The sequence below is a fragment of the Vespa crabro genome, chromosome 5 (genome assembly GCF_910589235.1).
Source record: "Vespa crabro chromosome 5, iyVesCrab1.2, whole genome shotgun sequence".
NCBI classification, from domain to species: domain Eukaryota; kingdom Metazoa; phylum Arthropoda; class Insecta; order Hymenoptera; family Vespidae; genus Vespa; species Vespa crabro.
The window spans coordinates 8,697,116-8,715,659 of record NC_060959.1 but is presented as its reverse complement, the minus strand read 5'-3'; the positions used below and the strand labels follow the sequence as shown (position 1 = coordinate 8,715,659).

Sequence of the window (18,544 nt, the reverse complement as noted above, 5' to 3'; positions counted from 1 at the left end):
ATTTATTTATTTATTTTTGTTTTCTTTTGTTTTCATGTGTATCACAATTTATATTTTTATCATTATAATTACAGCCACTTAAATGCATTATAAGTATATGTCACACAATGTCATGGAATAATAATCAAATGAAGAAATTTAATACTAAATAAAAAAAAAAAAAATTTAAATCATTATTTTATAACATTCATCGATCATTTTTTCAATGAAATAATAACAATGGTGATGTCGTTTGCATATATATATATATGCATATATATATATACATATATATATATATATTCATATATTTATTAAAAATCTTTATCTTAGACAAAGAATAATAAATAAGAAATCCTACATAGTGCCCTGTAGATCCTATATATAGTAATATAATATATAATTATAATAATATAATAAAATTTTTTATTATTTTACAGCACGAGTATTCAGATCCTCTCCGCAATTTGGTGTCACACTCTTCACGTACGAGTTGCTGCAAAGGTTGTTTGTAGTTGACTTTGGAGGATCGTAAGTATATTCTATAATCATAATTAATTAATAAATTGTGATTTATGTTATTATTGTTATTTGCTTATAAATTTTATGTGCATGCAATGAAAATGAAAATAACTATATGAAGCAGCTGTATTTTATATATATATATATATATTAAAGTGTCGTATGAGATAATATTTGCAAATGCAACAATACTAACTACAAATGATATTATTATCATATTAATATATAATAAATCCGCTATGTTAATATGTTAATTCGTCATTCTGATATTAATTTGTTTAAGTTAATATTATATATGTATATATATATATATATATATATATATATATAATATACGAGAATTATTATTATTTTTTATATATTAAGTATTGATTTCTTCAAATTGATTCAGACATTGACATGTGATAGGTTTAAAAAAAAATATGCACGTATCGTTGATATATTGTTGATGTATTTTTAATTATCACATGGAATAATATTTTGATATGTGCATAAACATTATATATAATAAAATTTGTAACTATCATATTGTCGTTGTAATTATATTATATTAATAGACATGGAACCTGTTTGTATTCATTTATTAATGAAATATAATTTAAATCTGTATCTGATAAATTGAAATAATTGTATGTTGAAATAATAATTGTAAGACTATAATATGCATGTATCTTTTAATAATGCTTTATTTGTGCTTTATTAATTAAACGTGTTTTAATTGTAATGTATAAATCTGAAATTCGCTTAGTATATGCTTATAACAATAAAATGTACATTTGCAGTTGCTTAAAAGGTATATTAGATTGAATACATTGCAATAAAAGTTTGTAGAAATAATTTGTTAATAATAAATATTACTTGCAGTCGACCAACAGGATCAGAACAAAGGGTACCTGCTACAGGATTGGTAGATGAAATACGATCAACAAATCCAGATCACATAGGTGGCTACCAAATAGCTTTACCCATCTTTACGGGTATAGAAAGCAAGTTTGGTCTATGTCTACCTAGGTTCCAAACAGTGACTGTTCAACCTAATCGGCAAGCCAAAGGGCAGTAACACCATTAGCTAGAAGATAAGCTTATAGGAAACCCTGCCATAATAGCATACAAGTATCATTGGCTGATTGCTCCATCTAATTCTAAGATTGCGAGGGAAAAAAAAAAGATAGAACATTCAATCATATAACTTACTTGTTCTTCTTTATCAACAGTGATTTTGACCATTGCACGCTAACTATATTCTCTGGCTATTTGAGGTCAATATAAAATTGAACATTAACTAGATCGTCAAATACACTGTATATAGGCTTAAAATTAATAAGTCTAAGATATATGTAGGATCCATCGACTAATTATCCAATAGCATTAGCATTACGTAGAATAGCTAAAGCCTTTGCCAGGTAGCCACATATTGAGCTATATATACGATAATGCTGAAAGTATCGATTTTTATTTATTTTAATAATTGCCTGTATATTTATTATATATTATATTGCGTTTAAACGCTATCACTAGATATTATATACAAATATTTGATCAACTTTTTATTTTTCTCTTTTATGATACAAATTTTTATTCAACAATTTTATTTAAGAAAATATTTGGCACGTTATTAATATTGTTCAGTATTATCGAACTATCTTCAAAAACAATTTAAATAGGCATTCATTTCAATGTTTTGCAGTTAATCGATTCTGAACAAACAATATAAATGTAGTTTTTCGTTATATGATAAAATGGATCAATGGTAACGTAATAATCGTTTTCTCTACATATTATTCAATGTCATTTTCATGAAATAACATTCGTGAATTCCATTCATAAAATGTAGATATATGTAGAAAAAATGAACTCTCATATTTGTTCTATATTTCACTATACTTACATGCATAAATTGCAAATACTTGACAATTGGAATGATTAAAGATCTATATAATAATTTATATCTAATTGATAGATGAATATAATTTTGTATCGTAATATTAAGAAATTTTGACCCTTTTTTTTTTTTTTTTTTTTCGTTTACGATGGATATCCAAACTTCGTATTTGAATGTAGATCACATGATATTTTTATGAAAATAACATTCTAGATCTACCTGTAGCTCTTTTTCCCCCTTCTAGTCGTAACTGCCGTTTTAAACTTGACTTATACATGGATATATACATATATATATATATATATATATATATATATATATATATATATATATATATATATATATGTGTACTTTTTTTTTTAGTCAATGGATCCTATATCTGTGATGATTCTATTCGTTCAAAGTATTGAACAAAAATATAGATACAGAGTTTCGGTCGGAAAATACAAAATATATATATATATCAATATATATATATATATATATATTGATGCACGAAATTTCGATCCTTCGTATGATTAATTTGTAAGGATAGTTTCTATAAAAAGGCTTTACAAAACACATTAATGTCAGCGGTATCGTTATATATATATTGAACTCTTTTAAATCATATTTCAATTTTTCGCACGCTTTCGACTGATTTTTTATAATAAGATCGCATCATAAGATGGAGCGATAAATATTATAACGAACAATATTGATAAATTAATTGAAAAAAAAAAAATGTCTGATCCATAAAACACGACATCACAGCCAATCTTCTTTGCATTTCATACGTAAAAAAAAAAAAACATACGTTTAATTAATTATGTTATTAAAAAAAAATAAAAAAATAAAAAAATAAAAAAATAAAAAAATATGAAAAAAAAGAAACAAAAAAAAGAACAAAAAAAAGAACAAAAGGAAAAAAAAAGAGAATTGTCTTTACACGTCATAAGTTCCATCGAATTAATCGAAAACTTGCAGGATGTTATCGAAGGAGCTGTGTTAAAAGGAAAAATAAAAAGAAAGAGAGAGAGAGAGAGAGAGAGAGAGAGAGAGAGAGAGAGAGAGAAAGAAAAAAAAGAGGGCAAAAAGAAAGAAAAGAAATAAACGATTTTTTTTATATATAAATTGCGACTTTAAGTTGCACTCGATGTATTTTTCTTTCAACATTTATTCAACCGATTTCGTTTAATTAATTATCCGTTAAATACAATTAATTAGAGATATATTTCCTGCTGGCTAATCGTCGAATGGCCTGAAACATATTTCGATGTTCCCTCCTGTAACCAGTTCGATATATTTATGGATAAACTGAAATAATTGTATATCCATACACCGAAAAGAAATAAGAAAACTCGCAATATCGTATTATAGTTATTTTGTAGGATGTTATTTTCTTACGGCTACTTTGTATTATACCTGCTTAGAAATGCAGAAAGGATACAAAGACAGCGTACGAAATTGCATTCTTTCCAAGATTGTCCAAGACTTGTTGAATGCTGCTGGGTCAGACTTAAACGCAACCGTTGTACTATCGTCATATAAATCGCAATAGAAAAAGAAACAAAAAAAAAAAAAAAAAAAACAAAAAAAAAAGAAGAAAAAAAAGAAAAGAAAAAAAAAGTTAAAAAGCATTCGTTTCTATCGAACTAATACGTTCTCAGTTAATCTCGTATTTTATAGTAAATAAATGAAAGAAAAAAACAACAAAAAAAAAAAACAAAAACAAAAAAAAATACAAGAAAAAAAACAAAAAAAAAAAAAGAAAGAAAGATAAAGAAAATAGGCACGCAAATTAATCGTAAGGAAATAATATTAACTAGGTGAATCCGTTCGAATTAAAACAAACAAACAAACAAATACAAAAAGAAGAAAAATGGGGGAAAAAGGAAGAAAAAAAAAAATCTCTTTCGTAGATCTCATTTACGAATACGTTAAATTAAGAATATATGTATAAGCAGACACACAGGAGAGATATTATTTTCAAGAGTTCGACTCATAAAATGGGAAAGATAGCGAAACAAATTGATAAATACACTTTATTATTCGCAATTGTATACCGCTTTTTCGTGTATCTCAGTATACAAAAAAAAAAAAAAAAAAAAAAAAAAAGAAGAAAAAAAGGGAGTAGGTGGAAAGAAAAAAAAAAAAAAGATAAAAAAAAGAAAAAAGAAGAAATAAATAAAAACAACAAAAACAATCATCTTTATCGTTGAATCAGTAGTAATATGGAAAGAAGAGAAAGCGGAAGGATTCTAAATATCGAGATGGATATCGAAGCAGATGCGTTTGCGTTTTCGACGATATATCGAAGTAAAATAAGTCCAAAATAATATTTTCCCTCCGTCTGTGCGTGAATCTACATATTATTATTATTATTAAAACCGTCGGTGCGTTCTCTCGTTGACGCGAGAATATCCTCGAGTAAATGTAAATAGGAAAGTAACGTAAAGAGTAATCGAGAGAGATTAAATAAAGAAAATACATGCGAAATATGAAAATGTTTAATGAGCGAAAAAGAAAAAGGGGGGGGGGATTTCGTATACAAAATTGAGAATTTTATCGACACCGTTCGTACGTTTCGTACAAGTCGAGTCGACCACTTGTTTATTATTATTATTATTAGATCGATAAAAAGGAAAGAGAAACAATATTAAGAAATAATGAAGGAATGAAGAGATAGAGAGAGAGAGAGAGAGAGAGAGAGAGAAAGATAAAGAAATAAAACAGAGAACGAATCATAGTATGGACTGGTTATATTTACATAAGCATCTTCAACTTCATTACTTAAAATGTACATATATGCATATGTTGCTATGTAATATGCAAAGCAATGTATGCGTATGTTTCATCCCTCTGCATATATATATATATATATATATATATATATATATATATATATTCGAGAGTACATCGTTGACATTTTATTTCATTTTGATAAATCACATTTTCTTCTCTTAGAAACATTTTCTTATCGCAAATCTTCACTTATGCACTTATTACAGATAATATAAAATTATCGGCATTGTTATTATCGTCCCCCGTCACATTATCACTGTCACGTCTGATCATTATATTATTATTAATATTGCTAACGATACCTAATTAAATGATAGAAAATTTATATCATCGTATGCATCTGCGAGGAAAAAAAAAAAAGAAAAAAAAAAAAAGAAAAAAAGAACAAAAAAATGTCTCTTTGCTCTGACATAGCAAAATTAAACTTACATGAGTATGGGAAGAAATCTTCTATTGAAAGGGCTTACAACATTTAGATGAGATTGAAAGGGTTCTAAAAATTGATTATCAGCTACCGTAATCTAATGGAAAAAAAAAAAAAATAAATAAATAAATAAATGAACAAAAAAAATAAAAAAGAAAATAAAATTAAATTCAATTAAAAAAAAAAAAAAAATAATAAAAATAAAAATAAAGGAAAAGAATAAAATAATAAGAATAATAATAAGATACGATACAACGGTTCTATGACGATCATTTTCTTCTCAGACTCATAAGTTCTGACGGATATATGATCAATGATATACATATTGTGATTGTGAAGATAATGGCTACGTAAAATGCACAAAGCTATACAATTAAAACAGGATTATATCTATTTTATGAAATAATACGAATTTAACGTAATACCGAGGAATTATATAAAATTAATAATAATAATAATAATTAATAATGATTAATAATAATTAATAATGATAATTAATAATAATAATAATAATAATAATAATAATAATAATAATAATAATAATAATAATAATAATAATAGTAAAGAAAAGAAAAAGCAACCAAAAACAATATAAAAAAAAAAAAAAGAAAAAAAAAGAAAAAGAAAAAAGAAGAAGTAATCGAAGATTGAACATTGAAGCGCATTCTATTTTATGGCAAATTATAAATGATTATAATTAAAACAGCTTCCATATAATTGATCGCCTCATATCCATTCGACACGCACAGTCGATTATCATCATCGGTAGGTCTTTATCCGTTGAAGCGTCGTAAATCCTCGATTATATTGAAATCGATTCGCGGTATGACGTTCTACGATCTGTGATTTTATTATCAGATTCTTAATGGTACATTATATCGAAAAGAAGGAAAGAAAGAAAGAAAGAAAGAAAGGAAGAAAAAAGAAAACGATCATAGTTAGACAATTTGTGAATGCAATTCTTACGAGCCATTCTCGTACGTATCTTTGATAATTTAGAATTTACCTCATTGCGGATTGTAAAGATTATACATACTTGTAAATCAAAACCTAATTGTGAATAATATCTAAGCTCTGTTGTGCATATATATTTTAAAATAAGAATAAATAATTATTTAAGTGACGGCCATTGTGCTTCTTCTGTATTTATGTGGACAAATTCGTATGAACGCGAGTCAAATATACGCGCTCTTGGAAGCGTAAAGCGTTGAACCAATCACATGCATCGTAGGATATTTGAGCCAATAAGCGTAAAGCGACACTAGCGCCACCACGATCATTTTACCGCGTGAATATGTCGATTAAGTTCGCTGTGCGTGCGTACGTGCTTTAAAAAATTCGTTTCTTTTTTTTTCTTTTTTACATCTTATAAATAATATTTTTATTAAGTTTCGAAGAAAAATTTTCGTAAATGTCTTCAATGACGATTCATTGAACAAAAAATTGGTGTAACGACTTCAAGTTTAACGAATTGTAAGTCCTTTTTTAGATTCTCTTCGAAGTACGACTATTACGATGTTCACTTTTTTTTTTCTCAAATTGTTTGATTATTTTTCGTTTAGATTTTTTCGAAAGTAAATATATTGTCATATATAAATATTTCAAATATATTATATTAGTTCATTGGTACATGCACGCAAGTACATATATACACGGTACATTATGAAAATATCTATTATTTATATATATATATATATAATGTGTATAATCGTACGATATTAAAAAGATAAGATGGCGGAAAGAAACTTTTAACGGATTATCGTAAAAATTATTAAGATTGTGGAAATAATTCGAAATATATTATTTTCTAATAGTTTTCTTTTTTAAAATCATTCAATTAAAATTATTCATTTCTCGCTATTAATACGTACGTATATATATGTATATATATATTAATGTGTCGTGTGATCAAACAATACCGTCACCATTTATTTTTTTTAGGAAGAAAAGCCGTTAATATGTATCTATTGGTTTTTGTTCATCGATCATCGTTAACCATTATTGAAGGTGTCATTCTTCTACGTAAGTTTAGAATCCCCGTGGGATTTCCTTTATACGTACTAAAGTAATTTTCAATATTAAGGTAAGTCAATTTCATTTATAATTTATAAGTTTATAATGCAAACACAATATATGCGTATATAAATTTATAGTTTACATACATATATATGTTGATTGTGGTTCGTAATAATTTTCTGTTTTCTTTTTTCTTTTTTTTTTCTTTTTCTTTTTTTTTTTTCTTTTTCCCCTCTATATCACACGCGCGACAAAAGAAATTCATTCAGAAATTGGTTACATAGGAATAATGGGACTAGATAAATTGAACTAGAATAGATAAAAAAGATGAAAAGGAAAAAATATCTTAAAATCTTAATCTCTAAATTTTCTTTACGAGTATTCCTATTTCAAATTTCAAAATTCTTTTTTTTTTTTTTCTTTTCAACAGTAATTTGAAGTTATTTTAACTTATTCCTTTTTTTTTTTTTTTTTTTTTTTTTTTTTTTTTTTTTTTTTTTTTTTTTTTTTTTTTTTTTTTTTTTTTTTTTTTTGATTTACTAATGAATTTCGACAGTATTTATAATGCCCTTATAATCAAGTTCGTTCGCATTTAACATTTAGACTTGCATTTCTTTTTTTTTTTTTTTTGACTATCGTAAAATGCACATCGGATTAGTGATTAATTTGTAATTTAATCACTTTCGGCATTCGATTAAATATCGAGCGTCGTGTTTTTTGACGAATATTATTTCGTCATTTATGCATTTAGCCGTAGGCACATAATGCGCCTAAGTGATAATAATTTCCCCGTGCTGTGAACAAAGATAAATCATACTTATAACAATGTAAACGTTATGAATTTTAATATGTTGCATTTATAAGCAATGAAAAATTATTATAAAAAGGAAGGAAAATGGGAAAAAAAAATAAAAAAGAAAAAGAAAGGGGAAAAAAATTATGGAACATTAAAAACATAAGTAAAAGAATAATTGCAAGAAAAACTATTGATGATATTATTTGAAACGAATAATTTTCAATATGTTGGAATTAATTTGGACGTATTATCAAACGAAACATATTGATTATTTATTTTTCTTTGTTCTATCTTTTTTTCTTTTTTTTTTCTTCTTTTAATTTTTTTCTTTTCTTTTCTTTTCTTTGATGTCACGCGTGTATTATATATCAGCCATAATGAAAAAATGACATTTATCAAGAACGAAAGGGAAGAGAGAGAGAGAGAGAGAGAGAGAGAGAGAGAGAGAGAAAATCGAGTGGTTCTCCAATCTTTTAAAAGTCGATATTAATGAGTTATGCTAGTATACCATATGTTGATTAATTAACCTAATTGCATGTCTTTGTAGTGAGCTGGTTACATATACTTACAACATAGACCAGAATATCGATTTGAATAAATCATTCCGTAATTACTACATGCAGGTTGTCCGGATTGATAGGGTTGGTATCCAATAATATTTCCACTGGAAAATCAAAACCAAAAATAAATTTTACGATTAATATTGATAATGCCAGAACGATTTCAATCATGATACAACTAATTTTATAATCCTCGTTTTATAAACTTATCGATTATGAATACGTTATCAATTGATTTTCTTCTCGTTTATTATTATTATTATTATTAAAAAAAAAAAAAAAAAAAAAAAAAAAAAACGGAAATAAAAGAACAAAAATATCGAATTTCTCTGAAACATTGTTATACATTTCTTTTTTTTTTTTCTCCACGCGATATATAAAATAATTTATTTTTCAACAGATTTAATGATAACGAAATAAATAAAAAAAAAAAAAAAATAAAAAATAAATTATATTTAAAAGTAAATTTGTTTTCGAGTTCGTTGTTAAATATTTAATCTGTCCTCACCTCGGTCCATAATTGCAAACGTAATTTTTAGTATATCCTTTTGCCGGATCATAATAGAACGAATATCCACAGCCAATGAGAAACGTGTCGCTCCAAACTAACTGTGCGTGTGATGGATAATGGAAAAAAAAAAAAAAAAAAAAAAAAAAAGAAAAGAAAAGAAAAAAGAAAGGAAGAAAAAAATATTTAGATACTTCCTTATTTCTCGTAAAAAAAAAACATTAAATATCCTTACAAAATAATTATTGTTTTAATATAATATATTATTAATTAAGATTAATTAATGTATCCCATAAAATGTACGAACGACGAAAAAACGAATTAACAATCGATGGTAATTAATATTGAGGGGGAAAAAAAAAGAAAAAAAAAAAAAAAAAAAAAGAGAAGAAAATCTATAAAATCGACGTTATCTCCTAATATGATATTCGAAGGAAACTGTCAAGTGCGACAAATGATACAGATAACAGAAGTATAGATACATATATTGTGTTTACAAAATACATACCTACGTAAATACGTAAGTACGTACGTATTTACTTAGATAGGTCATACCTTTAGAAATATTAATAAAAACAATGTAGCCCATCATTCACGCGTAGATTACGATGATAATAAGATCGAAGAAAGTGTCTCTTTTTTTCTTTTTATCGTTTTAATTGATATAAGAGAATTCCCTCGGTAGAAATTTACGTCGTTAACGTTAATTTTCATTAATATAATTTTAACCAAGAAGAGAAAATTATTTAGATTAACGAGAAGAAACATTGAGAATTTCGTATTTAAATTAGGAGAAACATAGAATTATATACTATATAGGAACAACCTGCGTGTAGTGTCCCGTAGTCTTACTGTAACCAGTGTGATAGTGTTGAACCTCGTTGAACCAGCCAGAAATTTGTCGTCTCCAATTCGGTTCGCTGTCATAAGGTCCCGGGGGTCTGGTAGTCCAAGTTCGTGCTATGTTCTGACCAACTGCGAATCTGCCTGAGAAATCAATCATCCCTTCGTCTAAATCGATCGATCGATCGAATAGCCATTAAGGTCTCGCGACACTACATAGTGGATGTATACATCTGTATACTATAGTAGTATACTATCTATAAGCGTTTGACGTTTTGGCTATTATCTCTATTCGTATTTAATGATCTAACGTCTCTTTTGTTCTATCTACATCACCATCATCATCATCATCATTATCATCATCATCATCATCATCATTATTATTATTATTAATTATGATATTGTTATCGATAAATCGTATCGTTTTCTTTTCTATTTTCTTTTTATTTTTCTCAATTATTCGATTATTACTTACGGACATTTCTATAATTGTCGTGCGTCTCGGCACAACTGTCTGCCCATTTTTGTGCAACATCTGCCAATTCGTCGTCCCATAACTGTAAAGAAGAAAGAAAAAGGGAAAGATAAAAAGAATTTACTGTATCATTCCTAATCATTATTATTAAATAATTTGACTAATCGTCAATCATTATGCGCCAATATCTCGTCGAAGTTTTATATTCGAGCAATGATAAGAACATTTGTTTCTATAGAAATTCTTTTTTTTTTCTTTTTTCTTTTTTAATTTTTTTTTTTTTTTAATTTGTCTCTCATTCGTATTTGCTCTAAGCTCGATTGGAATATTTATTTATATGTTCTTTTCTAAATACATACACACACATACACGCACGTATGTATATATATATATATATTTTTTTTTTTTTACACAGTGACATATATAACATACTTATACTTTGAGAGAACTTGTAAATTATTCGTTGTTGTATGAAAAGTTATTTTACATCGAAGTTACATGCATTCCCATAAGATTATTTTTGTTGACAAACATTACCAAGTAAACAGCGCCGTCATACTAAAACCTTTCAAGATATATTCAATCCTGTGCTTAAAGTCAAACGAAACAAGTTTTCGTAAAATTCAATAAAACGTTCTTGTAATTAACTATGAAATATCTTTATGATTAATCTTGTCGTATATAAACTTTTATATTATTTTCTAATTCAACATAAAAAATATTACATATATATGTGTGTGTGTGTGTGTGTGTGTATTCTTATGCAAATATATATGAATAATTTTTTCGTAACGATGCAATTGCTTCAATTGTACAAGAATTTTTTCATAAAATGCATCATTTCAAAATTATGCAAATTAAACCTATTAGATTTAGATTCATAGTATAAATGCACATATGTATACATACATACATACATAGATAATATATCCATAAACACATTATTCTGTTTCGCGTTACACACGTGTATATACATACATACCATTTCCATCATATTAGCAGCCCCAGGTTGGCCGTGAATTTGTCCAAGTGCCACCAGTTGCCTCAAACGATTATGCTCGTCCAATATGATTTGTTTCTCTTCGCATGATATTCTACCGGAACCTATAAAATAAATTACGTGAATACGTGAATAAAGGAGGAACACCAAAAGAAAGTGGAAGAATCAACATTTGAAGAAAAAGAAGAAGAAAAAAAAAAGAAAAAAAAGAAAAAAGTAAAGGAGGAAAGGAAAAGGAATAGGAAAAAAGAAATTATAGATCAGATATCATTGTTTGCGAAGCCATTATCGTTATCGTCGTCATTATTATTGTTGTTGTCGTCATCGTCATCGTTATCGTCGTTGTCGTCGTCGTTGTTGTCGTCGTTGTCGTTGTCGTTGTCGTTGTCGTTGTCGTCGACGTTGTAGCGTATTAACATTTGATGTAAACACGGTTAACAAGCCATACGAGTGAACGTTAAAGTGATCTCAGGGGGTGCTTTGACAGAGGCTTAACCGCATCAACCACTACCACTGTAAACTTTACTTCTTCTCTCGTTTCGTGCTTCTCTTCTCTTCTCTTCTCTCCTCTATCTCTCTTTATTTCTCACTTTCTCTTTCTTTTACTCCATTTCTCTTGGTCTTTCTCTTTTCATCATAGAGTAGTACCCAGGATTCGAGGATTAAGGGTTTTAAAACTTGTCCATTTACTTGAACTCCCCTCCTCCGTCCCCCTGCGAACCCCTCACCCAGCTACCCACGTGTTAAGAACAGACAAGCTTGACTACTTTATTCTCCTCGTTAAAATCTTTTTACTTTATATCTTTATCTTTTCTCCTCTGGTTATTTGGAAAATGATATCGAACATTTTTGTCGATTCCATCCTTTTTATTATTTCGATTATTTTCAATCACGCGATTACTTTTCTCTTCCTGCTTTTTTTTTCTTCTTCTTTTTTCTGTTTTTTTTTTTTTTTTATTATTTTTTTTTTATTCTTTTTATTTTTTTTATTTTTTTTTTCGTTCTTTTCTCTACTCGTCGTCTCATTTTCTTTCTTCGTTCATTACGAGAAAGGTAAGGTTATCCTTAAACGTCTTCCTTTTTAAAAATTAACAGGATACATTTAGAATAGAAAATATAATGATGATGCGCTATCGATCGATCTTGTTAAATAATATATTTGATATAAAGATTTTGAAAGTCGACATTCATTATTTAATAACGTCTTATAATAACGATAAAGAATATTTGCCTATGAAATAAATAAATAAATATAAATATGATATTTCTTTTCTTCTTCTCTCTTTTTTTTCTTTTTTCGTTTTCTCTTTTTCTTTTCTTTTTCTCGTCGAAACGATAATGTCATTACATTACAGACAAAGATATATATATATATATATATATATATATATATATAGTATAGTATAGAAAGTAAATATCGTTGAATTTTATTTAAAATAATATCACGTTAATACTTGACGGATATTTATGTATAATTCAATATAATCGGATATTGTATATCGATCTATACATTTCTTTGCAATTTTTATCTCTATGGTGGCGTGATATTATTTAATTTCACTTCTGCCTTAGGTGCTATCTTAAAATATACATCTCTCTCTTTCTCTCTCTCTCTCTCTCTCTCTCTCTCTCTCTCTCTCTCTCTCTCTCTCTCTCTCTCTCGCCTTTATATTTTATTCTGTATCACTTCATATTTTTGTTTCCTTTTTTCCTTCCTTTCTCCCTCCTTCCCTTCCTTCCTTCCTTCCTTCCTTCTCTTTTTATATCCTTTCCATAAGCTTCATCTTTCTTCCTCTTCTTTACAGATTATTTTACTTTCCTTAAAAACTTTCTTCAAGATTCAATTTAACCGTACTGTCCTTTCAATTCAATTCCATTCTACGAAGAAGATTCATATCTCATTTTTCTTTCTTTATCATAAATATCAACTGATACTAACGTTTACGATGACAACTATTCTTTCTTACAATTAATAGTCACATCGTTGTATCCTCCTTTTTATCGGTTTCAAACAAATCGATCGAATCAATCCGAGAATATATTAAATGTCTACTCGTTCCTATAATATTATAATAATAATAATTATTATTATTATAATAATAAAAATAATAATAATAAATTTAACGTTATATAATTTCATTTATAATTACTTTCTTCTTTTCTTTTATTTTAACTTTTGTATATATATATATATATATATATAAATTTTTCTTAATGGGGCCGGCTTTCAATCTAGATTGTTAATTCCAAAATATCAAAGTTTTCGAAAAGGTTTCGATAATGGTGCGGTTATCCTACGGTATTTCCTACGTAGGTATATTTACAACGTCAGTTTGATGTATATATATATATATATATATATATATATATATATATATATATATATATACGTCCTATATGAGTTTGCCCACGAACGATGAAAATTTTCCGATACATACATACATACATACAAACATACATACATACGTACGTACGTATGTACGTAGATACTTATACATACGATATTTCACCTACATAAACCTTGATGGATAATTGGATTTTCGGTAGTTACCGCTATTATAAATTTTCCTCGTGATACGTTGCTTGGCATTCAATTCTTTCTAAAAGGACATTACATGTCGTTAGTTATTCGTACATGAAGTACGCTTTAGATATCGATAATGTTAGCATAATCAATGGGAATCCTTTAGAAAGGTGGGCCGGGGGGAGGGAAGAGGGTGGTAGGGAGGAAGTAATTTTACGGGATGCGACACGTTAGATCTTTTTTCTTTTTTGCTTTTTTATTCATTCATTTATTTTATTTTATTTTATTTTATTTTATTTTATTTTATTTTCTTTTTTTGTTTTTCAATCTTTTTTCAATTTTCTTTTCAATCTCCATTACGTCATATTTCTTTCGTTCTTATGATATTAATATTCTTCGACAATTTCGATCAATTGTATCCCTATGTTTTATTTTTTATTGTCGATAATTATCAATAGTTCTTAAAAAGTTTACATTTATTTAGGGTAATCCTTGATTATACGTATTAAGTTACGTTCTATTTTACGAGTCAGACCGATGAGAAACGTTTGAATAATTTTCGTTTTCAACGATCGAAAGTACTCGCGATGCTTCGTTCCCCGAGTTAAATTTACACCTCGAATCGATATTCTGACTCAACATCTCTCTCTCTCTCTCTCTCTCTCTCTCTCTCTCTCTCTCTGTCTCTGTCTCTTCTTCTCTATGATACGACAGGAAAGATCTATCGTACATCTATTTCGAATATAAATTAATTAACGAAACATTAATCCGTACACAAGATATTCCATCTTGAACTATTTCAAGATGATTAACATGATTTATGATGATTTTATTTACGAAAATTCGTTGATCATCTAATAAAACGATAAATAAAATTATTCGTCCTTTCATTTATTCGTCGCAATGGTATCGTGATGAAAGAGAAGAAAAAAGAAAAAAAAACAAAAAAAAAAAAAAAAAGAAAAGAAACAAAAAAAGCAAAAAGACGAAAAGAAAAAGGAAAAAAAAAGGAATAAATATTTCGATAAAAAAAAAAAAAAAAAAAAAATCATTCACCAATGAAATCATCAAATTGAAATATTTTACTCGTTATCTTTTATTCGATAATGACTCATGCAAACAAGAAATGACAATTTTAGAATAGAGCATAAGCCAATTCGTTAATTATAAAAGTCCAATGTTGCGATTTTTTAAAAAAATGCCATTGTCGAGAGAGATAGAGAAAGAGAAATAGAGAGTGAGTGAAAGAAGGATTGAGAGAGAGAGAGAGAGAAAGAGAGAGAGAGAGAGAGAGAGTAGATAATCAATTTATGAAGAGTAAAGAACGAACGAAAGAAAATTTCCATTGATTTTACCACGTTATTAATTAACTACGATATACATACCTATATGCATACATACATAGATATCTATACTTGTAACATATAGTATGATGTATGTATACGAGAAACTTATGTTATGAAATCAATGTCGAGTTATCGATCCAACTAACAATCAATACGAGTCAATCCTCATGGAACAAGGTAGGGAAGAAGGAATGAAAGAGAGAGAGAGAGAGAGAGAGAGAGAGAGAGAAGAGGATAAACTTTGAATAACGTAAAATCGAATGCAAAACTCGTCGTCGTCGTCGTCGTCGTCGTCGTCGTCGTCGTCGCTTTATAGTCAGTACCGGACCCTCGTCACACGCAGTCCATTTAAGTGTGATCCACGATAAACGGGATGAAACATTAATACCTAGTATATATGTAGTAAGCGATGGATCGAAGAGAGAATCGAATCACGGCGTTATATACCCATTGGCCAAGCCCTTCTCATTTCCGCTAAGAAAAAAGATAGTGACGTTTCAGACAGTCGTTACGACGGGAACATAACGATTGCATTAATTTGATTTATACGTTCTTCTGTCGGACGAGAGAAAGAAAAGTGAGACCGTAATGAACAATCGTTTACTCTATATATATATATATATATATATATATATATATATATATATCTCTATATATATATATATATATATATATATATTATATATATATATTTTTCTCTCTCTCTCTTTATATATATATATATATATATATATATATATATATATATATATATATATATATGTACGTATATGTGGATATATGTTTGTTAATGTGTGTGCGTGTGTGTGTAAATGTACGTAGGTGGACGTTTAAAACAGGTGGTTATTAATCGACGAAAGGAAAACAAAGCGTGCCTTACCCATTGCGCGTCGTGTCATCGCCACGCTCCCATTTAATTAAGGGCGATTTTAATCCAAGATGAAAATGATCATTTCTACAAAGCGTGCGCATTTTATTGAAGCTCAAAGTCTCACTTATTTAATCTTCCGCCTCCCTTCACTTTATTTTTTTTTTCTTTCAGTATTATTATTATTATTATTATTATTATTATTATTATTATTATTATTATTATTATTATCTGGTTTATTTTGTTGCCTTCTTTCTTTTTCTTCCTTTTTTCAATTCTTTTTTTTCCTTCTTTCTTTGTTTCGATTCCTCTCTTGCAAACAAGAAAGGTATATAATATCTATTAGTAATAATTTTTGAAAATAATTCGGCCAACGTTCTAATCTCTTTCGTTTAATATTTTATTTCTGTTTATTAGTTTTTTTTCTTACTTTCTTTAATTTTTTTTCCCCCTTTTTTTTTTTTTTACTTATTTATTTATTTTTTTTTTTTCTTGCAAACGAGCAAGAACATCTCGATAAGAATTTTTTGAAAACAATTCGATCCGTCTCTAGTTTAATGGTTTTCGTTCTTCGTTTTTTCTCCTTTCTTTTTTACTCTTTTTTTTTTTTTTTTTTTTTTATAAGACAGAGAAACAGTTAATATTCCTATGGGGGGAGTATATTTTGAAGATATTAGAGACTTGATCGTATTCTTCTGTTAAATCGAAAAATATCGAAAATTTTTTGACGAATGATCAAAGTCTCCCAATTGTGGGAATATTTTTCTTCGTAGAATAAAATCAATTAATCGAAAATGCCTTTATCATATTTTTAATAATACACCTTATTATAATTTCTTTGTGTTACAATAATATCGGCTTAATAAATATATATTTTTTTTAAATCGATATTTAAAAATATTAATCTCTTTAAATAAAGCTAGTATCATTATTTTTTCAAAGGATAATTTAATTGGTATCGATAAAAAAAATCACTGACACACACACACACACGTGCGCGCACATATATATATATATATTATATACATTCGTTTACTTACGTAATATCTTCTTTCCCATGCAATTAGCTAGAACCTTATCGAAGGATAACAGACGAAGAAAAAGAGCACCAATTAGCAGGTTAGACCGGCAAAATTTTTTCCTTAATCTCGAATGCATCCTCGTATTCACGATGGTTCACTTTTTTCACGTTAAAGTAAATTGAAAAAAAGAAGTAAAAAAAAAAAAAAGAAAAAGAAGAAAAAAAAAGGAAAAAGAAAACAGAGAGAGAGAGAGAGAAGAAGGAAAAGAAAAGAGAGAGGGGGGAATAACGGACGAAAAGATCGCGGCGATCGAAAGGCGAACAAAAAAAAAAAAAAAAAAAGAAAGAAAAAAAAATTAAAGAAAGAAACGAGAAAAACGGTAGTTGGAGCAGGTTCACGAAGCCAATAAGACGTGCACGTGTGTTCGAACTTTTAGTCAATGTGGACCGCGATATGCCGATTAAATCGCACGAATTTACGATTACTTTTCGAGAGGAGACACATGGAAAGTGTGCGAGCCGGTCAGGAGATCGAGAGAAAGACTAATAGTCTGCCAGGCTACCACTCCTGTCTTTATATTTATTGAGCTACCTCTGTGTGAATACATCGATTAATTGTCAATGTGAATGTGCTCACACGATGATCTGACGGGTTCGTGTATATGTGTATGATGCGTGCGTGAACAGGGGAAGGGGGGGGGGGGGGAGTTGTTGGAAAGGGGGAGAGCGGAGGATAGCCCTCCCTTTCCATCTAGTTTTCTGTTTTTCTTTTTCCTTTTTTATTATATTTTTTTTTTCTTTTATTTTTTTTTTCCTTTTAATCTATTGTTCCTTAACGCTATACCGCCGCCTCTTCTCTCTCGTTCTCTTTTTCGTTTTTATATTTTATATCCTTTTTCTCTTTTTTTTTTTTTCTTTTTTTTGATTTGCAGGTACTCTTTCGATCTTTTTCTTTTTTTTTTTTTTCCCCCCTATATAACGTATTAATATTTTATC

The 18,544-nt window shown here is 27.9% G+C and overlaps 2 protein-coding genes across 13 annotated transcripts in view; one reads left to right on the top strand and one right to left on the bottom strand.

Annotated features, from left to right (window-relative positions):
* The window catches only part of LOC124424018 (calcium-binding mitochondrial carrier protein Aralar1), a 29,008-nt gene extending 24,147 nt beyond the window's left edge, over window positions 1–4,861 (top strand). For 8 of the 9 annotated variants that reach the window (XM_046962461.1, XM_046962465.1, XM_046962462.1 and 5 more), the window contains 2 exons: window positions 420–510; window positions 1,366–4,861. In XM_046962461.1, the coding sequence (XP_046818417.1) occupies window positions 420–510; window positions 1,366–1,561 (287 nt within the window). In that variant the 3' untranslated portion in view covers window positions 1,562–4,861. The remainder of the gene's footprint in view (window positions 1–419; window positions 511–1,365) is intronic. The other variant, XM_046962459.1, reaches the window with a different exon arrangement.
* Window positions 4,862–8,142: 3,281 nt separating this feature from the next.
* On the bottom strand, window positions 8,143–18,178 carry LOC124424294 (venom allergen 3-like). 4 transcript variants are annotated; one of them, XM_046963129.1, is made up of 8 exons: window positions 17,568–17,673; window positions 16,048–16,133; window positions 11,772–11,893; window positions 10,790–10,871; window positions 10,298–10,458; window positions 9,472–9,572; window positions 8,973–9,067; window positions 8,143–8,401 (listed from the first exon to the last, which is right to left on the bottom strand). In XM_046963129.1, the coding sequence occupies exons 3-8, from the start codon at window positions 11,781–11,783 to the stop codon at window positions 8,355–8,357; spliced, it is 498 nt and encodes a 165-aa protein (XP_046819085.1). In that variant the 5' UTR covers window positions 11,784–11,893; window positions 16,048–16,133; window positions 17,568–17,673; the 3' UTR covers window positions 8,143–8,354. The 4 variants fall into 4 exon arrangements, with proteins under 4 accessions (XP_046819085.1, XP_046819083.1, XP_046819084.1 ...); XM_046963127.1 differs by lacking the exon at window positions 16,048–16,133 and having other exon boundaries at window positions 9,472–9,568; window positions 10,324–10,458; window positions 17,568–18,178; XM_046963128.1 differs by lacking the exon at window positions 16,048–16,133 and having other exon boundaries at window positions 9,472–9,568; window positions 17,568–18,170.
* Window positions 18,179–18,544: the final 366 nt, after the last annotated feature.

Bases quoted from the DNA above. Each gene is read 5' to 3' on its own strand.
- LOC124424294 (XM_046963126.1), bottom strand. From the start codon at position 17,685: ATGCATTCGAGATTAAGGAAAAAATTTTGCCGGTCTAACCTGCTAATT. The intron at 10,872-11,771 runs GTATGTATGTAT...TCTTCTTTACAG, and splicing joins CTGCTAATATGATGGAAATG to TTATGGGACGACGAATTGGC. The intron at 8,402-8,972 runs GTAAGTATATGT...CTTTGTTCACAG, and splicing joins TCGATATTCTGGTCTATGTT to CACGGGGAAATTATTATCAC.